This window comes from Cetorhinus maximus, chromosome 15 (genome assembly GCF_964194155.1).
Source record: "Cetorhinus maximus chromosome 15, sCetMax3.hap1.1, whole genome shotgun sequence".
NCBI lineage: Eukaryota > Metazoa > Chordata > Chondrichthyes > Lamniformes > Cetorhinidae > Cetorhinus > Cetorhinus maximus.
In genome coordinates, this window is record NC_135893.1 from 44,124,209 (window position 1) to 44,149,837 (window position 25,629).

The 25,629-nt window shown below is 46.8% G+C and overlaps 1 protein-coding gene across 1 annotated transcript in view; it reads right to left on the reverse strand.

Moving 5' to 3' along the window:
- alg1 (ALG1 chitobiosyldiphosphodolichol beta-mannosyltransferase) overlaps positions 1-25,629 on the reverse strand; it is a 75,721-nt gene that overhangs the window by 20,396 nt on the left and 29,696 nt on the right. Inside the window, exons 6-8 of the mRNA XM_078558311.1 lie at positions 25,097-25,207; positions 24,704-24,825; positions 2,293-2,331 (exon numbers count right to left, since the gene is read on the reverse strand). Coding sequence (XP_078414437.1) covers positions 2,293-2,331; positions 24,704-24,825; positions 25,097-25,207 — 272 coding nt within the window. The remainder of the gene's footprint in view (positions 1-2,292; positions 2,332-24,703; positions 24,826-25,096; positions 25,208-25,629) is intronic.

Consider the following 25,629-nt stretch of genomic DNA (forward strand, 5'->3'; position numbering starts at 1 on the left):
AGAAGTACAAAGGCAATGAAAGTATATGAGTTAGCTATTTCATGAATAACTGGCTTACCACAAGACTAAGTACTAATTCAAAATCTTAACCCATAATTTGGTAAAAGCAGGTTTGTCCAATCTTTTCATGTGGGGGGTGGGGGAGGGGGGTGGTGTACATTTCAAAACTTATCTCACTCAAGGGGCTGATGAGCAAATCTCGGAAGAATAAACTTTGGCACAACAATAAACATGAATTTCAAAATAGAACTGAGGTATGAAAAGAACCGACTGGTTGAGCAAAAAAAGAGTAATAATAGTGGGTGTGTGTGTCCGGCTCACTCAGGGTGTTCACTCACTCACCCTCACCCACTGAGAGACTGGATGAGAGTACATGATGGTGTGTGGGGGTCAGGGTAAATGAGAACCCTGATACTGGGAGTGAGACAGACTGGCAGACACGCTGCGCCTGCACACACTCAGCTCATACGCACTCTACCTTCCTCTCCCCTCACACGCACTCTCTCTCTCTCTAAACTCCCCCGGCACACACTTCTCTCTCTCTCTCTCTCTCTCAACTCCCCCGGCACACACACCTCTCTCTCTCTCTCTCAACTCCCCCGGCACACACTCTCTCTCTCTCTCTCTCACTCTCTCTCTCAACTCCCCCGGCACACACTCTCTCTCTCTCTCTCACTCTTTCTCTCTCTCTCTCAACTCCCCCGGCACACACACTCTCTCTCTCACTCTCTCTCTCTCTCTCTCAACTCCCCCGGCACACACTCTCTCTCTCTCACTCTCTCTCTCTCTCAACTCCCCCGGCACACACACTCTCTCTCTCACTCTCTCTCTCTCAACTCCCCCGGCACACACACTCTCTCTCTCACTCTCTCTCTCTCCCTCTCTCAACTCCCCCGGCACACACTCTCTCTCTCTCACTCTCTCTCTCTCTCTCAACTCCCCCGGCACACACACTCTCTCCCTCACTCTCTCTCTCTCTCTCTCTCTCTCAACTCCCCCGGCACGCACTCTCTCTCCCTCACTCTCTCTCTCTCTCTCTCTAACTCCCCCAGCACGCACTCTCTCTCTCTCCCTCACTCTCTCTTTCTCTTTCTCTCTCTCTCTCAACTCCCCCGGCACACACTCTCTCTCTCTCACTCTCTCTCTCTCTCTCAACTCCCCCGGCACGCACTCTCTCTCCTTCACTCTCTCTTTCTCTCTCTCTCTCTAACTCCCCCGGCACGCACTCTCTCTCCCTCACTCTCTCTCTCTCTCTCTCTCTCTCTAACTCCCCCGGCACGCACTCTCTCTCCCTCACTCTCTCTTTCTCTTTCTCTCTCTCTCTCTCTAACTCCCCCGGCACGCACTCTCTCTCCCTCACTCTCTCTTTCTCTTTCTCTCTCTCAACTCCCCCGGCACACACTCTCTCCTCTCCACTCCCCGGTGTCCACACTCCCCGGTGTCCACACTCCCCGGTGTCCACACTCCCCGGTGTCCACACTCCCCGGTGTCCACACTCCCCGGTGTCCACACTCCCCGGTGTCCACACTCCCCGGTGTCCACACTCCCCGGTGTCCACACTCCCCGGTGTCCACACTCCCCGGTGTCCACACTCCCCGGTGTCCACACTCCCCGGTGTCCACACTCCCTTGTCCACTCATATTTTAATTAAATCAATTAAAACCAGTGAGAATTAAACTTGTAACCTTTAATTTTCAGTGCCAGAGGAATTGACTGGTGGAATGTTGGTAACAGGAAGTCTATTGATGTTGACAAAATTGTCTTCCAAGTTCTTGGTTACATGCTAAAATTCTGCCTAATTTGACTCCCCACTCAGCTACCTGAAAATTTGCCAAATCCAGTTTCTAACAGTAAGTAAATTTTCCACTATTCCTATTTTATTCATGCCCTACCCCAAAGGTTTCTCATCCCAAATTAACTTCAAAGTGGATTACCTGACAAATACCAAAAAGGAAACCCAGAATTCACAGCTAAAGAGGCCTTCAAAACCATTAATATATTGCAGATTATACCACAATGAAGACCAAACGTTAATATTTGAAAATTAGAAACGTATTATTTTTCATATCTCTCTTTAAATAAAAATGATTTTGGACAGTTTCCCGTGGTTTGAAATGTCTGTCAATATTTACATAGAAAGGAAATGGTTTTAACTATTAATTTTATATTCATGGTGAAGCAGTTATCCAATTAATATTTGCATATATGTATTATTCTTAGAATTTTTTAACACAAATATAAGAATATGCTGCACACTTAAACCACAAAAATTACAGATTAACTGAAACCCACCTTCCAAGGCTTTCAACAGAATGGAGAAATCTTCATCCTCTGAAAATCAAAGAAGAGTATTTAATTAATGGCTGAAATCAGAAGTATCTAAGGTGCTGTCTCCCACTTCATCAGGAGGCACACAGCAAGTTTTAATTCATTTTACAAGAATTAACATAGGTCTTAAATTAATGATGTGAAACGATTTGAAAATTATGCTTCAGCATTTTATGCACCAACAGTACTAAATTTGGATGACAGGGCCTTCCAACATGTCCGATCCATTTCACACCCCTTCCCCTCCCTCCCAGAACCACAATAGGGTTCCTCTTGTTTTCACCTTCCACCCCACCAGCCTCCCTATTCAACGGATCATCCTTCTATCAGCTCCAGTGTGATGCAACCACCAATCACATCTTCCCATCCCTCACCTTTCAGCATTCCCTAGGGACTGTTCCCTCCACAACACCCTAGTCCACTCCTCAGTCACCCCCATCACCCCCTCATTTTGCTATGGCACCTTTCCATGCAAGCACAGGAGATGCAAAGCCTGCCTTTACGCCTTCTCCCTTCTCACTGTCTAAGGTCCCAAACGCTCCCTCTGGGTAAACAGTGATTTATTTGCACTTCTAGTATACTGTATTCACAGTTCATGATGTGGTCTCTAGCACAGATAGGTGACCGCTTTGCAAAGCACCTCCGTTCAGTCTTCAGGTACAACCCTGAGCTTCCTGTCACTTGTCATTTTAATTCCCTACCTTGCTTCCACTCTGACCTTCCTGTCCATGGTCTGTTGCAGTGATCCAGTGAAGCTCAAAGCAAGCTCAAGGAACAGCATCATATCTTTCAACTAGGCACTCAGCCTTCTGGACTCAACATTGAGTTCATTTAGATCATAGCCTCTGCCTCCACTTTGTTCAATGCTTTTTTTTATTCTCTTTTTTTGTTTTGCGGAGTTGGTCTTGTCATGTTGCTCTCTTCATGTTGCATTCAAGTGGTCTCTTATGTAGCCATTCACACCTCATTTGGAAACAAACTTTGTCTCTGCTATAAAAACAAAAAGCTAAAAGCTACTGTGGATGCTGGAAATCCAAAACAAAACAAAAACAGAATTACCTGGAAAAACTCAGCAAGTCTGGCAGCATCGGCGGAGAAGAAATCAGTCAACGTTTCGAGCTTCCATGGCCCTTCGGCAGAACTGCAGCATAGTTACCAAACTATGCTGCAGTTCTGCCGAAGGGCCATGGAGGCTCGAAACGTTGACTGATTTCTTCTCCGTCGATGCTGCTAGACTTGCTGAGTTTTTCCAAGTAATTCTGTTTTTGTTTTGTTTTGTCTCTGCTATACCCTATTACCACTCTTTGTTGCATCATGAAATCTTTTATTTAATCTTCCCTGCCCTCTACCCTATCACAGAGATTCTCCTTTATTCTTCCTGCACCCACACCCCCACACCCACTTCCACTGGCTTAAATACGCTTACATTTCCATCTTTCTTCAGTTCTGATGACAGGTCATTGACCTGAAACATTAACTCTGTTTCTCTCCACAGATGCTGCCTGAAATGCTGACTTTTTCCAGCTTTTTTTTGTTCTTATTTTAGTACTAAATGTAGCCTCTGTGAACCACCAAGTCCATAAAAGTTACAAAACAAACAAGCAAATAAAGATAAATGCAAAAAGGATTGAGTTGTTTAGACATTAAGGTCTGGACTGCCAAGACCACATTTGCTCTAGGGCCACAAACTGGACACCTAAAATCTATAATACAGCATCATTATTCTGAAGAAAAATACGTTTGACCAAATATTGCAAAGTCAAACTGAGATTTTACAGCTGAATTACATAGACGTTTAAAGCAAGGTACCAAGTTACACAAACATTTGCAAAGTTGTTTATATCATATTGAGGTAGAGTTTCCACTTGGAATGCTTTTGTCAATCACAAGGGTGATTTTCTTGAAGTTTCCACTCAAACTTATTGCAAATGGTCATAAAATAGTAAAGCCTGCAATGAACTAACACAATTGAGCAGCATTTTAGAACTTGATTAATACAGGTGGAAACGCACAAAAAAAAGCATTTTTAATCTAAGAGATAAAAACAAAAAACTACTGCGGATGCTGGAAATCCAAAACAAAAACAGAATTACCTGGGAAAACTCAGCAGGTCTGGCAGCATCGGTGGAGAAGAAAAGAGTTGACGTTTCGAGTCCAATGACCCTTCAACAGACTTTTCTTAGATAATATCACCACCTTCAACACCTCTTTGATCCTTTTGTCTGTGACATCTTTTGATTCTCTGCTCCTATCACTGCTTGCTTGTCCCTACAACCACCCCACCCTCAACTTCTCTCCCCCCACCCCCCCACCTTAAACCAGCTTATATTTCACCCCTCTCCTAACTACACTCAGTTCTGTTGAAGGGTCATTGGACTCGAAACGTCAACTCTTTTCTTCTCCACCGATGCTGCCAGACCTGCTGAGTTTTTCCAGGTAATTCTGTTTTCATTTTTAATCAATGCCTCATTCACCTGTTAGTAGCCCCATTGCCAATAACTGAGAATGATTTTAATAAACTACACAGAGCTACTCACTAGTTATTTTGGGATACAATGGCCTTTACCTTAGCAAATCTTTTTAAAAATTCAAAAGATTTAGTGCCCTTGCATCTATAAGAACCATCTTAATTTTTAGAAACTCCTCAAAGGCCCACGAACTGGCACAATTAGGGGAAACTCGCAATGATGACCAAATCAATCTGGGAGCTGGCCAGTTTTTTGGGCAAAGCGATTTCTAGTGTTACGCTTTTTAAGCTAGTGCGTCATATCACAAAAAGCTTAGCAGCACTGGACATAGTTTGCATTGAAATTCTACACAAGAAATAAAGTGCAGGAATACACCACATGGCCCATCAAGCCTGCTTTTTTACATTCATTCATGGGATGAGGGCTTCACTGGCCTAGGCTCGCATTTATTGCCCATCCCTAGTTGCCCTTGAGAAGGTGGTGGTGAGCTGCCATCTTGAATCCCTGCAGTCCATGTGGTGTAGGTACACCCACACTTCTGTTAGGGAGGGAGTTCCAGGATTTTGATCCAGCAACAGTGAAGGAACCAGCGGTATATTTCCAAGTCAGAATGGTGAGTGGCTTAGAGGGGAACTTCCAGGTGGTGGTGGTCCCATGTGGCTGCTACCCTTGTCCTTCCGGATGGTAGCGGTCATGCGTTTGGAAGGTGCTGCCTAAGGAGCCTTGGTGAGTTCCTGCAGTGCATCTTGTAGATGGTACACACTGCTACCGCTTTGCATTGGTGGTGGAGGAAGTGAATGTTTGTGGATGGGGTGCCAATGAAGCAGGCTGCTTTGTCCTGCATGGTGTCAAACTTCTTGTATGTTGTTGGAGCTGCACTCATCCAGGCAAGTGGAGAGGGCCCCATCACACTCCTGACTTGTGCCTTCTAGATGGCGGACAAGCTTTGGGGAGTCAGGAGATGAGTTACTCACCATTCACGATTGGATGTGCCAGGACTCCTAGCCTCTGACCTGCTCTTGTAGTCACAGTATTTATATGCCTGGTCCAGTTCAGTTTCTGGTCAATGGTAACCCCCAGGATGTTGATATTGAGGGATTCAGCGATGGTAGTGCCATTAAATGTTAAGAGGAGATGACTAGATTCTCTCTTGTTGGAGATAGTCATTGCCTGGCACTTGTGTGGTGCAAATATTGCTTGTCAGCCCAAGCCTGGATATTGCCCTGGTCTTGCTGCATTTGGACATGGACTGCTTCAGTATCTGAGTCATCGTGAATGGTGCTGAACATTGTGCAATCATCAGCGAACATCCCCACTTCTGACCCTACGAAGGAAGGCCATTGATGAAGCAGCTGAAGATGGTTGGGCCTAGGACACCACTGCAGGAGTTCTTCGGGGTAATGTCCTGGAACTGAGATGATTGACCTCCAACAACCACAACCATCTTCTTTTGTGCTAGGTACGATTCCAACCAGCAGTTATCCCCAATTCCCATTGACTCCAGTTTTGCTAAAGCTCCTTGATGCTACACTCGGTCAAATGTGACCTTGATGTCAAGGGCAGTCACTCACACCTCACCTCGGGAGTTCAGCTCTTTTGTCCATGTTTGAACCAAGGCTGTAATGAGGTCAGGAGCTGAGTGGCCCTGGTGAAACCCAAACTGGGCATCAATGAGCAGGTTTTGCTAAGTGCCGCTTGAGAGCACTGTTGATGACCCATTCCATCACTTTACTGATGATCGAGAGTAGACTGATGGGGCAGTAATTGGCCGTGTTGGATCTATCCTGCTTTTTGTGTACAGGACGTACCTGGGAAATTTTCCACATTGCTGGGTAGATGCCAGTGTTGATGTACTGGAACAGCTTGGCTAGGGGCCCGGCAAATTCTGGAGCACAAGTCTTCAGTACTATTGCTGGAATATTGTCAGGGCCCATTGCCTTTGCAGTATCCAGTGCCTTCAGCCGTTTCTTGATATCACATGGAGTGATTCGAATTGGCTGAAGGCTGGCATCTGTGATGCTGGCGGCCATCCGGAGGAGGCCGAGATGGGTCATCCACTCAGCACTTCTGGCTGAAGATGGTTGTAAATGCTTCAGCCTTGTCTTTTGCACTGATGTGCTGGGCTCCTCTATGATTGAAGATAGGGATATTTGTGGAGCCTCCTCCAGTGAGTTGTTTAATTATCCATCACCATTCATGATTGGATGTGGCAGGACTGCATAGCTCAGATCTGATCTGTTAGTTGTGGAATTGCTTAGCTCTGTCTATCACTTGTTGCTTACGTTGTTTGGCACACAAGTAGTCCTGCGTTGTAGCTTCACCAGGTTGACACCTCATTTTTAGGTATGCCTGGTGCTGCTCCTGGCATGCCCTCCTGCACTCTTCATTGAATGGGGGTTGATCCCCTGGCTTGGTAGCAATGTTAGAGTGGGGGATATGCCAGACCATGAAGTTACAGATTGTGGAGTTTTTTTAATTCATTCATGGGATGTGGGCTTCGCTGGCTAGGCCAGCATTTATTGCCCATCCCTGGTTGCCCTTGAGATGTTGGTGAGCTGCCTTCTTGAACTGCTGCAGTCCATGTGGTGTAGGTACACCCACAGTGCTAACTGAGTACAATTCTGCTGCTGCTGATGGCCCACAGCGTCTAGTGGAGTGCCACACAACACGATGGAGGGTATTCTCAATGTGAAGATGGGACAAGGACTGTGCAGCGGTCACTCCTACCAATACTGTCATGGACAAATGCATCTGCGGCAGGCAGGTTGGTGAGGAGGTGGTCAAATATGTTTTTCCCTTTTTTGGTTCCCTCAGCCGGTCTAGATCCGGGTCTGGCAGCTATAATCTTTAGAACTTGGCCAGCTCGATCCGTGGCTGTGCTACTGAGCCACTCTTGGTGATGGACATTGAAGTCCCCCATCCAGAGTACATTCTGCACTCTTCCCACCCCCTCAGTGATTCTTCCAAGTGGTGTTCAACATGGGGGAGCACTGATTCATCAGCTGAGGTGGGGGAGTTATGTGGTAATCAGCAGGCGGTTTCCTTGCCCATGAGACTTCATGGGGGCCAGAGTCTACGTTGAGGGCTCCCAGGGCAACTCCCTCCCAACTGTGCCGCCATATCTGCTGGGTCTGTCCTGCCGATGGGACAAGACATACTCAGGGATGGTCATGGTGATGATGCCTGGGACATTTTCTGTAAGGTATGATTCTGTGAGGATGACTATGTCAGGCTGTTGCTTGGCTAGTCCATGAGACAGTTCTCCCAATTTTGGCAGATGTTACTAAGGTGGACTTTGCAGGGCCGACAGGGCTGAGTTTGCTGTTGTCATTTCCAGTGCCTAAGTTGATGCCCAGAGGTCCGTATGGTTTAATTCCTTTTAAACTTTGTACCAGTTTAATACAACTGAGAAATTTGGCTATTTATGGGTAAAGCACATTGCTGGGGGCCTGGAGTCACATGGAGGCCATCCAGGTAAGGATTTCCTTCCATAAAGGTCATTAGTGAACCAGATGGGTTTTAACGACAATGGCTTCATGGTCATCATTAGATTTTTAATTCCAGATTTTTATTGAATTTAAATTCCATCAGTTGCCGTGGCGGGATTTGAACCCATGTCCCCAAAGCATTACACTGGGCCTCTGGTTTACTAGTTCAGTGACATTACCACTCTGCCGCCGCCACCAACACCTTCACTACGATCATGGCTGATCTTGGGTTTCTCCATTTTCCCACCCGGTCCCCATATCCCTTAATTCCTTGACACACCAAACATCTGTCTATACCAGCCTTAAAACGTATTCAATGATGCAGCATCCACAACTCTCTGGAAGAGAGAATTTTAAAGATTAACAACCCTTTCAGTGAAGACATTTTTCCTCATCTCAGTCCTAAATGATCGGCCCCTTATCCTGAGACTGTACCGCCGTGTTTTAAATTCCCCAACCAGCGGAAACAACCTCTCAGCGTTCACCATTCAATCCCCTTCAGAATCTTATATGTTCCAACGAGATCGCTTCTCATTCTTTAAATGCCAGAGAATATAAACCCACCTTCCTCAACCTCTCATCCTAGGATGACCCCGTCATCCCAGGGACCAATCTATGAACCTTTGATGTACCACCTCCAATGCAAGTTTATCGAAGAACAAAGAAAAGTACAGCACAGGAACAGGCCCTTCGGCCCTCCAAGCCTGCGCCGATCATATTACCCGTCAACTAAAACATTTTGCACTTCCAGGGTCCGTATCCCTCTATTCCCATCCTATTCATGTATTTGTCAATCTGCCTCTTAAACACCACTATCGTACCTGCTTCCACCACCTCCTCTGGCAGCGAATTCCAGACACTCACTACCCTCTGCGTAAAAAACTTGCCCCGCACATCTCCTCTATAGTTTTCTCCTCTCACCTTAAATCTATGTCCCCTAGTAATTGACTCTTCTACCCTGGGAAAAAGCTTCTGATTATCTACTCTGTCCATGCCACTCATAATTTTATAAACTTCTATCAAGTCGCCCCTCAATCTCCATCGCTCTAGTGAGAACAATCCGAGTTTCTCCAACCTCTCCTCATAGCTAATAACCTCCAGACCAGGCAGCATCCTGGTAAACCTCCTCTGCACCCTCTCCAATGCCTCCATATCCTTCTGGTAATGTGGCGACCAGAATTGCACGTAATATTCCAAGTGTGGCCTAACCAAGGTTCTATACAGCTGCAGCATGACTCCCCAGCTTTTATACTCAATATCCCTGCCAATGAAGGCAAGCGTGCCATATGCCTTCCTGACTACCTTATCCACCTGCGTTGCCACTTTCAGTGACCTGTGGACCTGTACACCCAGATCCCTCTGCCTGTCGATGCACTTAAGGGTTCTGCCATTTACTGTATAATTCCTACCTGTATTAGACTTTCCAAAGTGCGTTACCTCGCATTTGTCCGGATTAAACTCCATCTGCCATTTCTCCGCCCAAGTCTCCAACCGATCTATATCCCGTTGTATCCTTTGACAATCCTCTTCACTATCTGTAACTCCTCCAACCTTAGTGTCGTCTGCAAACTTACTAATTAGCCCAGTTACATTTTCCTTCAAATCATTTATGTATACTACAAACAGCAAAGGTCCCAGCACTGATCCCTGCTGAACTCCACTAGTCACAGCTCTCCATTCAGAAAAGCACCCTTCCACTGCTACCCTCTGTCTTCTATGACCAAGCCAATTCTGTATCCATCTTGCCAGCTCACCTCTGATCCCATGCGACTTTACCTTCTGTACCAGTCTGCCATGAGGGACCTTGTCAAAGGCCTTACTGAAATCCATGTATATAACATCCACTGCCCTTCCATCGTCGATCATCTTTGTCACTTCCTCGAAAAACTCGATCAAGTTAGTGAGACAAGACCTCCCCTTCACAAAACCATGCTGCCTCTCACTAATACGCCCATTTGCATCCAAATGGTAGTAAATCCTGTCACGAAGAATCTTCTCCAATAATTTCCCTACCACTGATGTAAGGCTCACCGGCCTGTCATTTCCTGGATTATCCCTGCTACCCTTCTTAAACAATGGAACAACATTGGCCATTCTCCAGTCCTCTGGGACCTCACCCGTAGCTAGTGAGGATACAAAGATTTCTGTCAAGACCCCAGCAATCTCCTCCCTTGCCTCCCTCAGTACTCTGGGGTAGATCCCATCTGGCCCTGGGGAGGTATCCACCTTAATATTCTTCAAGACGCCTAACACCTCCTCTTTTTTGATCTCAACATGATCCAGGCTATCTACACACTCTTCCCTAGACAAATCGACTGCTAAGTCCTTCTATTTGCTGAATACTGATGAGAAGTAGTCATTTAGTATCTCTCCCATTTCTTCTGGCTCCACACACAGATTCCCACCTCTGTCCCTGAGTGGGCCTACCCTTTCCCTGGCTACCCTCTTGCTTTTTACATATGTATAAAAGGCCTTGGGATTTTCCTTAATCCTGGTTGCCAATGACTTTTCATGACCCCTTTTAGCCCTCCTGACTCGTTGCTTAAGTTTCTTCCTACTTACTTATATCCTTCCTTACACACTGTATTCCAGGTGAGGTCTCACCAAAAGACCTGTACAATTGTAGCAAGACTTCTTAATTCCTATTCTCCAATCCCCATGCAATAAAAGCTAACATGCCACTTGCCTGCTGCAGCTCTGTGCTAACTTTCTGCGCTCCTTGTATGAGCACATCCAAATCTCGTTGAACATCAGCACTTACAAATTTCACACCTTTCAAAAAATATTCTGCTTTTCTATTCTTTCGACCAAAGTGAATAACTTCACTCTTCCCTACATTATACTCTATCTGCCATCTAGATGTCAACTCACTTAACCTGTCTATATCTCTTTGCAGCCTCATTGTGTCCTCACCACAGCTTACATCCCCACCCAGCTTTGTATCATCAGCAAACCTAGAAAGTCTTTGTCTCTTCATCCAAGTCATTAATTATAAATAGCTGAGGGTCCAGCACTGATTCTTGCAGCACCCCACCAGACACAGCCACCCAACTTGGAAATGCGATGATTGTATGTGCTGATTTGAAGCTTTTAGGCAAATTGCATTAAAAGAAACAGCACAAACTTGCAGAAACTCCAGGCCCTGATGTACAACGTTGTAAATGTTAGCTGCTTAGAAGATACTATACAACCATAATACCCAAGACAAGCTTCAATTGCACATATTTTCATATAACAATTTTATGCTCACTTGGCAATATTATATAGACACACACTTTTTTAAAACAAAAGATGGGGGAACCAAATGTTTTCAATACTATTGAAGCATTTTGTAAATCAGATCTAAGGCACTTTAAGGTTGATAATTTTACTTCAAATTCTGCCCAGGTCTATCTACTGACAGCAGTTATATTATCTAGCCATTGTGTGGCAGTGCTGTCCACAAAGTACTGCAGTAAAATCTCAAGGGACATCATGTAATTTTGGTAATTTGAAGAATATTTGTCTCTAGGTATGACTGCAAGGTGCTATTTTTAAAACAAATTCGTAATTTTACTCCATCTTGTTCAGCAAATGTTAGGTATTTTTCATAATGTAGGCAAAAAGCAGCAGTCAAGGGCAGTTTTCTTCCAAGAAACGAAAACGTTAACATGTGAACTATGCATATTTTCTTGTCTCAAAAAATCCCTGCAAAGCTAATAGACATCATTTAGTGATCTTAAGTTAGATTCCAAAGATATAGATATTTAAAAAATTAACAGGTTAATATTGTTAATAGCTGCACCTACAGAGAAGCCATCGAAGGCTTGTCATTTTACTTTTAAAGAATCTTACAGCACAGGATGACATTCAACCCACTAAGCCAGTGTCAGTCCTTTGAAAGAGCTATCCAATTAATTCCAATCCCCACTCTTCCACAACCTTGTAAACTTTTCCTTTTCATCTTAATTTATTGTTGGAAAAATATGCTTTATTCATAAAATATCTGGAAGAACATTACAAAACATTTCTAAATGGCCACCACAAAAAGTACAATCAGATTCAACTTTTACACATGGATCACGAGGTGCTGCAATACAATCAATGAATATTATAGTCATTTCAATATGGTCATTACAGACAGTGCAATGGTATTGGAGTTATCGACATACATTATGTTGCACTCTGAGGTGCTTCAATACAATTATGAGACATTTAGTGTTCACTACATACAACCTTTGAGAGTCGTACAGCTCTAAACAATTCCCAGCAAATTGTGCACTATGGCAGAAAGGTCTCAGACAGTGACCTTTCCTCATTGCGCCTTTGCGGCGGCTGCCCCAAGCTTTAGTGCGTCCCTCAGCACGTAGTCCTGGACCTTGGAATGTGCCAGTCTGCAACACTCGGTCGGAGACAACTCTTTGCACTGGAAGACCAACAAGTTTCAGCCAGACCAAAGAGTGTCTTTCACCGAGTTGATGATCCTCCAGCTGCAGTCGATGTTTGTCTCGGCGTGTGTCCCTGGGAACAGCCCGTAGAACACAGAGTCTTGTGTCACAGCACTGCTCGGGATGAACCCTGACAAAAATTACTGCATCTCTCTCCAGACCTTCTTTGCAAAGGCACATTCCACAAGGAGGTGATCAACAGTCTCGTCCCCACCACAGCCACCTCGAGGGCAACGTGCAGAAGGAGTGAGACTCCTGTCATGTAGGAAGGATCTGACAGGGAGAGCCTTTCTCACCACCAGCCAAGCTACATCCTGGTGCTAGTTGGAAAGTTCTGGCGATGAGGCATTCTGCCAAATGACTTTGACAGTCTGCTCAGGGAACCATCCAACCGGATCCACCATCTCCTTTTCCCTCAGGGCCCCTAGGACGTTACGTGCTGACCACTGCCTGATGGACTTGTGGTCAAAAGGTGTTTCTCTGCATAAATCTTTCCACGAGGCACAGGTGGTATGGCACGGTCTGACTACTTGGAGCGTTCCACGGCAGCGTGGCCAGACCCATCCTTCGCAACACTGGGGACAGGTAAAGCCTCAGCACGTAGTGACACTTGGTGTTTGCATACTGAGGGTCTACGCACAACTTGATGTAGCCACACACAAAGGTGGCCATCAGTATGAGGGCAATGTTGGGCACGTTCTTTCCCCCTTTATCTGGAGGCTTGTACATCACGTCCCTGCGAACACGATCCATTTTCAATCTCCCGATAAAGCAAAAGATGGCTCGGGTAATCACCATCGCGCAGGAGTGAGGAATGGGCCTGACCTGCACCATGTACAGCAACAGCGAGAGTGCCTCTTATCTGCAATAGAGAGGGAGCGTCGCTCCCACATGCCCAGTTTTCTTTCCATCATAGCCACTCGCTCCTTCCAGTTTCTAATGCATGCCCCTGTCCCTCCGAACCATATCCCCAGCACCTTCAGGCCGTCTGACCTGACGGTGAAGGGGACAAAGGATCAGTCAGCCCAGTTCCCAAAGAACATGGCCTCACTCTTGCCACGATTTACCTTGGCTCCTGAAGCCAGTTCTAACTGGTCACAGATGTTGATCAGTCTGCGCACCAACAGCGGATCCGAGCAGAAGACGGCAATATTGTCCATGTCACTACATACATTTATTTATTTTTTTTTTGTAAAAATATACTTTATTCATAAAATATCTTCAATCACATTCCAAACCATTTCAAAAACAACATTACAAGGGTACAATCCAGGTTAAACTTTTACAAAATGTATCACCAGGTGCATCAGTACAAACAATATTACAATCATTTACAGCCTTTCATTTTGATCTGTACAGCCCGAGGGGCTCTAAACAGTTCCCAGTCTCTCGGTGCGCTGTGGTAGAAAGGTCTTAGACAGCGACCCTTCCCCATTGCGCCTTTGCGGCAGCTGCCCCAAGCTTTAGTGCGTCCCTCAGCACGTAGTCCTGGACTTTGGATTGTGCCAGTCCGCAACAATCGGTCGGGGACAACTCTTTGCGCTGGAAGACCAACAAGTTTCGGGCAGACCAAAGCGCGTCTTTCACCGAGTTGACGATCCTCCAGCTGCAGTTGATGTTTGTCTCGGTGTGTGTCCCTGGGAACAGCCCGTAGAGCACAGAGTCCTGTGTCACAGAACTGCTCGGGATGAACCTCGACAGCAACCACTGCATCTCTCTCCAGACTTTCTTTGCAAAGGCACAATCCACAAGGAGGTGAACAACGGTCTCTTCCCCACCACAGCCACCTCGAGGGCAACGTGCAGAGGGGGTGAGCCTCCTGGCGTGTAGGAAGGATCTGACGGGGAGGGCCTTTCTCACCACCAGCCAAGCTACGTCTTGGTGCTTGTTGGAAAGTTCTGGCGATGAGGCATTCTGCCAAATGACTTTGACAGTCTGCTCGGGGAACCATCCCACAGGGTCCACCCTCTCCTTATCCCTCAGGGCCTCTAGGACGTTACGTGCTGACCACTGCCTGATGGACTTGTGGTCAAAGGTGTTTTTCTGCATAAATTTTTCCACCAGGGACAGGTGGTACGGCACGGTCCAACTACTTGGAGCGTTCCGCGGCAGCGTGGCCAGACCCATCCTTCGCAACACTGGGGACAGGTAGAACCTCAGCACGTAGTGACACTTGGTGTTTGCGTACTGAGGGTCTACGCACCGCTTGATGCAGCCACACACAAAGGTGGCCATCAGTATGAGGGCGATGTTGGGCACGTTTTTTCCCCCTTTATCTAGAGGCTTGTACATCGCGTCCCTGCGGACACGATCCATTTTCGACCTCCAGATAAAGCGGAAGATGGCTCGAGTGATCGCCATCGCGCAGGAGTCTGGAATGGGCCAGACCTGCGCCACGTACAGCAACAGCGAGAGTACCTCACACCTGATGACCAGGTTCTTACCCGCAATGGAGAGGGAGCGTCGCTCCCACATGCCCAGTTTCCTTTTCACCATAGCCACTCGCTCCTTCCAGTTTCTAACGCATGCCCCGGTCCCTCCGAACCATATCCCCAGCACCTTCAGGCCGTCAGCCCTGACAGTGAAGGGGACAAAGGATCGGTCAGCCCAGTTCCCAAAGAACATGGCCTCGCTCTTCCCACGATTTACCTTGGCTCCCGAGGCCAGTTCGAACTGGTCGCAGATGTGCATCAGTCTGCGCAACGACAGCGGATCCGAGCAGAAGACGGCGACGTCGTCCATGTACAGGGAGGCTTTTACCTGAGTGCCTCCACTGCCTGGGATCGTCACTCCTCTTATGCCCGGATCCTTCCTGATGGACTCGGCAAAGGGTTCTATGCAGCACACGAAAAGGACAGGCGAGAGAGGACAGCCCTGCCTGACTCCAGATTTAATCGGAAAGCTATCTGTTTCCCACCCATTGATTGAGACTGCGCTACTGATGTTAGTGTAGAGCAGTTGGATCCAATTTCGAATTCCCTCCCCAAACCCCATTTTGGAGAGCACATCCCCCATGTAGGTGTGCGATATTCTGTCAAAGGCCTTCTCCTGATCCAAGCTGATGAGGCAGGTATCCACACCCCTGTCCTGTACATAGGCAATTGTATCCCTGAGCAGCGCCAGGCTGTCAGAGATCTTCCTGCCTGGCACAGAGCAGGTCTGGTCAGGGTGAATCACCAATTCCAGAGCGGATTTGACCCGGTTGGCGATGACCTTGGACAGAATCTTATAGTCCACATTCAACAGTGAAATGGGTCGCCAATTTCTAATTTCCTCCCTTTCCCCCTTGTGCTTGTAGATGAGGGTGATGATGCCTTTCCTCATGGATTCTGACATACTACCGGCCAGGAGCATACTCTCGTACACTCCTAGCAGGTCTGGGCCGATCAAGTCCCACAGAGCCGAATACAACTCCGCCGGCAAGCCGTCGCTTCCGGGGGTTTTACTCTTCTCGAAGGACTCGAGGGCCTTAGTCAGTTCATCAGGAGTTAGCGGTTTGTCCAGGCTCTCCCGCGTACTGTGGTCTAAGACCTCCGTGATAGAGGACAGGAAGGACTGGGAGGCCGTGCTGTCCGTGGGCTTCACGTCATACAATCCGGCATAAAAGGATTTGCTGATCCTCAGAATGTCGGACCGTGATGACTTTACTGAGCCGTCTTCTTCCTTCAGGCTGCTGATCACAGAGCGCTCTCTGTGTACCTTTTGGAAGAAGAAACGTGAGCACGTCTCATCCTGCTCCACGGAGCGGACTCTGGAACGGAAGATGATCTTGGAGGCCTCCGAGGCAAAGTGCGAGGCTTGCTGGCCCTTCACCTCTTGGAGCTCCTCCTTGACATCGACCCCCATCGACTGCAGCCGGAGCAGATTCTGCATCTTTTTCTGGAGTCGGGACATTTCCCTCTGTTCCTTTCTAGCTTTCTGGGTGCCTTTGAGGATGAAAAACCTCTTGATGCTTCCCTTGATCGCTTCCCACCAGTGTGTCAGGGACTCAAAGAGGGGTTTCACGGTTCTCCAACCTTTGTAATCCCTCTTGAGCTCCTCAATGTTCTCTGGGGTCAGCAGTTGCACATTTAGCTTCCATGCCCCCCTGCCCACCCTCAGGTCCTTCTCCAAGTGGCAGTCCGCCAGTAGGAGGCAGTGGTCAGAGAAGAACACCGGCTTGACCTCGGTGGATCTGACTGTGAATGCACGGGACACAAACAGGATGTCTATCCTGGAACGAATGGACCCGTCTGGCCGCGACCAGGTGTATCTATGCTGCGCTCCGTCTGCAGGGTTGCTGAAGACGTCGTGCAGCTTGGCATCCTTAACTGTTTCCATCAGGGATCTGGACGTAGCGTCCAATCTGCTTCCGGCCCTGCCGGATCGTCCAGCCGCATCGATGATGCAGTTGAAGTCCCCGCCCAGAATGACCGGCCTGGAGGTCGCCAGCAGCAGTGGGAGCTGCTGAAAAACCTCCAGCCGCTCAGCCCCTTGTGCCGGGCCATACACGTTAATTAACCGGAGTGGAGCGTTCTTGTACATTACGTCTGCTACGAGGAGTCGCCCGCCCACCACCTCCTTGACCTCGGAGACGGTGAAGTTGCCTCCCCGCAGCAGAATACCCAGGCCGGAGGAACGAGAGTCATTTCCGCCCGACCAGATCGATGGCCCGTGGGACCACCATCGTGACCATTGCCTGTAGGAGCTGAGGTGCGGTATCGCACACTCCTGCAGAAACAACAGGTCAGCTTTGACCTTGGCTAGGTAGTCCAAGGTCGCAACACATCGCGTAGTAGATTTAATGCTACGCACATTTATGGATACAATCTTTAAACCCATTTTAAAGCATTTATTCTCCTACCAAACCCACTGTCTCTGAGAGTCCCAGACCTTTAGTCTGCTCCTTCATACCCGTAGTGAGCTCAAATTCCTTCACTTTGGATGGGCTGAGGTAGATCTCCTTGGCCGTGTTCTGCTCCGGTGGCATCTGGAGGTTCACGTAGAGAGTGGGTTTTGAGATGACCTTTGCTGGAGAAGCTTCTCCAAAACTCACCCCCTCTGGGGTGTTGCTGTTTCCGGCTTCCTGGAGCTGGGGTGCGATGATTGCCTCACTGCTCCCAGATTCCAGGGGCTGTGGTGCACCGGCCTCCTCAGGTTGCAGGCAAAGTTGGGGTGCGCTGGTCTCCTTGTTGTCTCCAATTTTCTGGAGCTCGGGTGTCTCGTCCTCCAACGCCCTGGAGCTTTGCCGCCTCTTCTGTCGGTGCCGCCCTGGCACTTCATCATCCGAAGAGCTGCTGCCCTTGTCATCCGTGTCGGATGGGAGACGCCTCTTGCCGCTTCTCTGGGAAACGCCTTTGCTTCTTCTTCGCTCCCTCTTACTTTTCTTGTTCTTCACCGTCCGCCACTCCCCCTGCTGCTTTTCCACTGCTGCCTCCTCCTCCATTGATTCGCTGTCCTGAGGACTGGGAGGTTCAGGGGGTAGTGCTGTTGCTTGGCTCTCTGTTGCTTTAATCTCTTTCTCCACCTTGTCTCTCTCTGTGTCCTCCTTTGTCCCGTTGAGCTCCCTGGGGGCCTTGGTGGTTGGAGTGACACGAAACACTTCTTCTGCTTCCCCCTGGTCGGCTTTGGCTGCCTGTGCGTAAGTACGGCAGCGTTTGGGGCAGGTCCTGTAGAGGTGACTTGCCTCGCCACACAGGTTGCAGCACTTGGCCTGTTTGCAGTCTTTTGTCTGGTGCCCTTCCTGTTTGCAGATCTTGCAGAGGGAGGCGCTGCAGTTGGCCGCCACATGACCAGCCTTGCCGCATGAGCGACAATGCTTGGGTTGCCCAGCGTAGACCAGGTAGCCACAGTTTCCCCCGATAGCGAAACTGGAGGGAGGGTGGAAAATGGCTCCCTTACCATCGGTCTTTAGCGTGACCTTAAACAGGCGTTTGCCTGTCCAGATCCCCAAGTCGTCTCGAATCTCGGTGCCGCTCCCCACCTTATCGAAGTACCTGGTGAGGAAGGTGACCACGTCGGCGACAGGGACGAAGGGGTTGTACACATGCACCATCACCTCACGTTCCCGTTGCAACGGCAGAGAAAAGTGCGGCTCCGCCGTCAGGATCTTCATCTCCGGCAGGTCTCTCTTCTCCTCGAACACCCTCAGGAGCCGGACGCAGTCTGCCACCCGCTTGAACGTCACGTCAAAATAACCACCTTTGCGGGAGTCATGCAGGGTGAAGATCTCCGTAGCTTGGAAGCCGCACGCCTTCAACAGGATCCTCCTGGTGAAGAAGCCCCGATCCATAGGTGATCCTCCTTCGCTGTGGTTCACCGTGACTCGGACGGTGATAGGTAACCCACGGTATGGATTTGGATTGCGATTGGTTATCGCCCTTCCATCCCGACCTTGCCTTGGCAGGACCATGGTGTCGCCCCTGCAACACTTGATCTTAGCCAAAAGGCCGAGAAGCGACATTTATTTTCTATTCATCCATCTCTCTAGCCCTCATACTCCAACTCTCTTATGCTATTCCTCTCTCACCAACTCTTCCTGCATCATGTTAATGTCAGCATAGCTATTGTAGAAACATGCTCTGGGAGGCTTCTTAGTCAAACAAAACGAACTTAATTTACACAAGAGCTTCTACGGCTGCTTGTATCTAGCCAGCCCCTCATACAACCATTTCCTAGGAAACTCCTCCCCTAGAATTTATTCCCCGCACTGGCTACACATTGGCTGAACAAATCACGTGACCCCCACTCGGTCGAACTGATCTTAAAGTGAAAGTCATCACACCCCTTCCCCCTTAACTCCTTTGTACATCTTTTCAGTTAACAATTGCTTTATACAATTGAACCAAGAATTTTCTGAATTCTAGAAATAATTACATATGTCATTAGCCCGGACTTCAATTGCACAATACATACAATAGACCCCATAGCTATAGTCGAGCAGTGTAGTCTGACAGGTTCTGAGGCTTCTGCTGGATCAACATTTTCAGAATCGTAGTAACGAATGCCTCCTTTGGTGCATACAATTCATTATCATTAACTTCCACAGGGGTGTCCTTGACGTTTATTACAGGTCGACCAGAATTTTCAGTGCGCACAGATTCACCAATGCTTGGTGGCAACGATGACTGCAGGAGTGCCCCTCTACCCCTCAAGTGGTCAACCTGTTTCCGAATGATCCGTCCCCCTATCCTTACTTAATATCCTTGGCTTGCTGCATTGTTCCAATGAAGCCCAAAGCAAACTGGAGGAACAGCATCTCATCTTCCGACTAGTCACTTTACAGCCTTCCGGGCTGAATATTGAATTCAACAACTTTAGATCTTAAACTCCCTCCCCCCATCCCCACCCCGTTTCTTCTCAATAATGTATATAGATTCTTCTTTTCCCACCTATTTCCATTTTTTAAATCTACAACTAATACCTTGCCAGTCTTTCCACCCCACCCCCACTAGAGCTGTACCTTGAGTGTCCTGCCATCCATTCTTAAGTAACACTTTTCTTAGATAATATCACCACCTTCAACATCTCTTTGATCCTTTTGTCTGTGACATCTTTTGATTAGCTGCTCCTATCACTGCTTGCTTGTCCCTACAACCACCCCACCCTCAACTTCTTTCTAAGGCGGGGGGCCCCCCCACCTTAAACCAGCTTATATTTCACCCCTCTCCTAACTATACTTCAGTTCTGTTGAAGGGTCATGTTGGACTCGAAACGTCAACTCTTTTCTTCTCCACCGATGCTGCCAGACCTGCTGAGTTTTTCCAGGTAATTCTGTTTTTGTTTTGGATTTCCAGCATCCGCAGTAGCTTTTTGTTTTAATATGAAAGGGGTCCGGTCTCAGAAACTACCCTTCCAGGAACCCACCTAGGACTGCTACTGAAGTGTTTCACGTACACATTTTCATTAGTCAAGAACTCCTTAGCTCTACTGTGAGAATCATGACCTTTCTTCTGGTTGCACTGACTTGACTCCACCCTGTCCTGCAAATTTGGAAACACATGACTTAGCCTCGTCCTGAGACGACGTTTCACGAACAGTTCAGTGGGAGGAACACCTATCATTGCGTGTGGGATGATACGGTAACTCAGCAGAAAACGTGAGACACTTCTTGCTAAAGATCTAACTTTCTTTTTCATGCCAGATTTAAAAATTTGGACGGCTCGCTCAGCTAAGCCGTTCGCTGATGGGTGGTAGGACGCTGTGTTCATGCGCTTTATACCATTGAAAGCGGTGAAGTTTTGAAACTCGACACTCGAACACTGCCCCATTATCGGACATGATTACTTCAGGCAAACCACGAGTTGCAAGTGCCACAGCTTTTCAATGGTCACCATAGATGTCAGTGTCTTCACCTGAAAAATTTTGATCCACTTAGTGCGTGTATCAATTACGAGGAGAAACATCGTACCCATAAATGGTCCTACATAATCGACATGGATACAGACCCATGGCCGGCCAGGCCATTCCCAAGGGTGTAGTGGGTCTGTGGCTGGCAGGTTTTTCTGCAATTGGCACTGCTAACAGTCCCTTATCAGGTTTTCAATATCAATGTCGGTTCCAGGCCACCATACATAACTCCTGGCTAGCATTTTCATTTTTGAGATACCAGGCTGGCCATTGTGTAGTTCCATCAGGAGTCGCTCCACAATCGACCACTTGCACGCCCCATAGCACAATACCATCTTGGCAACTAAGTTCATATTCAAAGATGGAGCAGGGTTTCATGTCCTCTGAAACTGTCTCACTTCCCCATCCCGTAAAGATTTTATCTTGCACTCCAGATAACAGTGGATCCTGACTGGTCCAGGTTTTGATTTGTTTCACACAGACTGGCAGCATATCCAAAAAGTTTAGGGCCAAGACAATTTCCTGAGGAATAGGTATACATGTAATATACATGTTTTTTCCAATAATTTATGTAGATTTTTCTTTTCCCACCTATTTCCATTATTTTTAAATGTATTTCCATCCATTGTTTTATCTCTACCTTTTAGCCTTTTTCGATTCCTTCACCCCACCCCAACTAGGGCCATCTGTACCTTGCTCGTCCTGCTTTCTATCCTTAATTAGCACGTTCCTTTAGATAATATCACCACCTTCAACACCTCTTTGTCCTTTTGTCTGTGACATCTTTTGGTTATCTCCACCTATCACTGGCCCTCTATCCAGCTCTTCTTGTCCCACCCACCTCCCCCCCCTCTTAAACCAGCTTATATTTCACCCCTTTTCTATTTTTCCTTAGTTCTGTTGAAGAGTCATGCGGACTCGAAACGTTAACTGTGCTCCTCTCCACAGATGTTGCCAGACCTGCTGAGTTTTTCCAGGTATTTTTGTTTTTGTTATACATATAATACTTTCTCTCGAGGGCAGGCAACTCACAGCGTCTGCATTCGCAATACGTACCCCTGGTGGTGTTTGAAGTTGTATTCATATGCGGCCAGAATCAATGCCACTCTGAATTCTCACAGAGGTTATTGGTGAAATAGCTTTGTTCTCCTTAAAAAGGTCCAACAGTGGCCTGTGGGCTAAAACAATACGGAAATGTCTCCCATGTAGACATCGATGGAACTTATTGATGCCAAAAGCTAAGTCAAAGTGTACAAGTAGGTTTGAAGACTGCAGCAATTGCTTCACCTTGTTGAAAGCTGTTTCCTGAGGAGTTCCCCAAGGCTAGCGGTGGTGCTTCTTTAGTAGGGCGTGTAAGGGGGCCAGCACAGTGGGTGGATTTGGCAAAAACACCCATAATAACTAACTATTCCTAGAAACGATTTAAGTTCAGACATGTTTGTGATGGAAGCCGCTTCTCTTGTGGCTCTGACTTTCTCCTCAACAGGGTGTAACCCTTGAGCATTGATCCCGTGGCCCAGGTAAGTCAACTCCCTGGCATGAAAAGGGCACTTTTCCTTCTTGAAGCGACTCCAGCCTTCTGAAAACTTTTTAACACCTCTTGTAAATTTGCCAGATATTCGGCCTCCGTGGCCCCAGTGATGAGTATATCACGAGGCATACCACAACTTGTGGCAGCCCCTGTAGTCGGCTCTCTATTCTGTGTTGGAATATTGCACATGCTGATGAGATACCAAAAGGCAGGCGCGTGTTCTGAAAAAGCCCTTCGTGGGTGTTTATCATGACATATCCTCGGGAACTGTCATCTAACTCAAGCTGTTGATAAGCATGACTCCTGTCCAGCTTGGTATATAACTGGTTCCCAGCCAGTTTTGCATGAAGATCTTCGATTCGCGAAGAGAATACTTGTTCAGCTTTGTGGTCTGATTGATGGTTTGTTTGTAATCACCACAAATGTGGATAGTCTTGTCGGGCTTCAAAACAGGGACAATGGGTGCAGCCCATTCCGAAAACTGAAGCGGCTGGATAATACCTAGTTCTTCTAGCCTCTTTTGTTCAGCATCCGCTTTCTTACACAGGGCATATGGTACTTGTCTAGCTCTGAAAAATTGGTGAGTGGCTTCCGGATCCACGTAGATTTGGCTTGTAAGCCCTTAATGTTGCCTAACTCATCTTGGAAAGCACAATTCTGCCAGTCCCCATGTCCTGGAAAATGTTAGCCCAATTTAACTTTATTTTCTTGAGCCAGTCACGGCCCAGAAGACTTGGTCCTTCACCCAACACTATTACGATAGAGAGCTGGGCAGACTGCTGTCCATAGCTTACAGGTACAATGGTTGTACCCCTCACCTTTACTTCTTCTCCGATGTATGTTTTCAGCTTGGCTGAAGTGCACTCTAAATTTAAAGGATGGGCACCCCTCTCAAATGCTGCAATGTGTGCTCACCCATCACAGTGACTGATGCACACTTCCATATTTAGAGGCTTCCCATATACACAAGAGTGTTATGGTGACATCTGGCTTGACTTTTCTCCCCCCCACAATATTGGCACTCAGCCTCCTTAAATTGACAAGATTCAGGAGTATGGTTACTCCCACATTGATAATATTGGACCTTAGGAATCACTGCCCAACTACTTCCACTGTATCTTTTAGTTATGTAGCTTACTGGAACGGTTTCTTTTTTTCCAGTGGCTTCGGCCAACTTGGTGCTACGGCTGGCTGCCGGTTCCTGCCCTAATTGGTGTAGGCGCCACTTAACGTGCCCTACAGTTCCAATGCATCTGCCTCAGCGCTCTCCATTGAGAGCAAAATCTCCACCAGGCGTTTGAAATCAATATCAACTTTCACTAACAACCGACGTTGTATGGCATCGTTACACAAATCACAGACTAATCAATCTTGCAGCATATCATTCATGGTCGTATCAAAATTGCAATGCTCTGATAATTGTTTGAGTTTCACAATGTATGTCACGATCGATTCCCCCGGGGCTCTCACTCGCGAATTAAAACATTGCATTATGACCGAAGGTTTCGGTTGGAAATGACCCTTAAGTAGATCCACTAACTCACTGAATGATTTGGAGTCAGGTGCGCTTGCAGCGGTAAGGCTGCAGATCAGACTGTAAGTCTGGCTTCCACAAGCGCTCAGGAGGGTCACCTTACAGTTCCCTCATCCGTGATTTAATTCAGTTGGAAGTAGAATCCAAGGCGCTCAATGTATTGACCCCATTCCTCTGCAGAGGAGTCGAATGGGTGTATCCGGCCTAAAAGAGGCATCTCAGTGAGTAAAATAATTTCCTATTCAGTCATCGATTAAACACTATACTCACAGATACAGGCAGGAGACAACACCAGGATAGTTTTTCCTCATTGCCAAATATAGAAACACGTGCTGGGAGGCTTCTTAGTCAAACAAAACAAACTTTATTTACACAAGAGCTTCTGTAGCTGCTTGTATCTAGTCAGCCCCCCATTTCCTAGGAAACTCCTCACGTAGAATTTATTTCCCCGCGCTGGCTACACATTGGCTGAACAAATCACGTGACCCCTACTCGGTCGAACTGATCTAAAAGTGACAGCCATCACATTTATGTACATTAACAAGTGCCAAAATGAGTGCACTAAAACTGGTTATTTAAAGAAAAAAAATCTGATTTACCTGTCCAGCTAGTACTGCTAAGCAGTAATGCAGGTCTTCCTTGGATATGGGTGACATTGCCAGTGCTAATATTCAGTTCTGTAAAGGCTGTCTGTTCCAAATCAGAATGCACGGATTGACACCTAATGCCATATGAAAAATTTCAGTGTTTACACCTCCTACAATACCAAACCACACATTCATCTCAATCATGAAAATATTGTAAAACTATTTCCAAACTGAATCATTAAATAGCTTTACTTCCTGCAAAATTGATTTAGAAAATGTCAGTCACATCACCGGTGGAAATTTTCTGTATTTGATTTCAACGTTTTTGAAATAAAATTTAATACAAAAAAGTTGTTTTTCCAGTTACAATATTTTAACATTTTATAGCAAAAATATAAAGCATACCTTCCTTTAAATGGGGCAAAATCATTAGCAAGCTTCTTAAACAGTTCATGTTGCAATTCTAGAGGAGTTTCCCTAAAAATGGGGGATGGACAGTCGTATAATGTGATTGCCCTGTGATAGAAAACATTTTTAATTCTAATATATTCAACATATTAAACTCATCAATAACATAAGGATAACCAGTTGCTTGCATAATCAGCTGAAAAATCATTATGAATAAGACTGAACTATGTTTTTCCTCTAAAGAACTATAGGACATAAGGATTTGCCTGTACTTAACTTGGAAATAACAAGCTAAAACGGAAACTATCCACAGAGCACGAGGAACACCAGGTAAGAATGCAAGATCAACATTCAAAAGGAGTGGAGGCAGGTTTGAGTGGAATGTATGGACAAATAACGCAAAAAAACAAGGACAAATAAATACATTAATAAGTTTGGAAGAATGAGATGTACTAGCTATTATTGAGATGTAACCAAGGCCACAGCTTAGCTGATGCAAGCAGTTGATTGGCGAGTAGCTGGTGAGTATT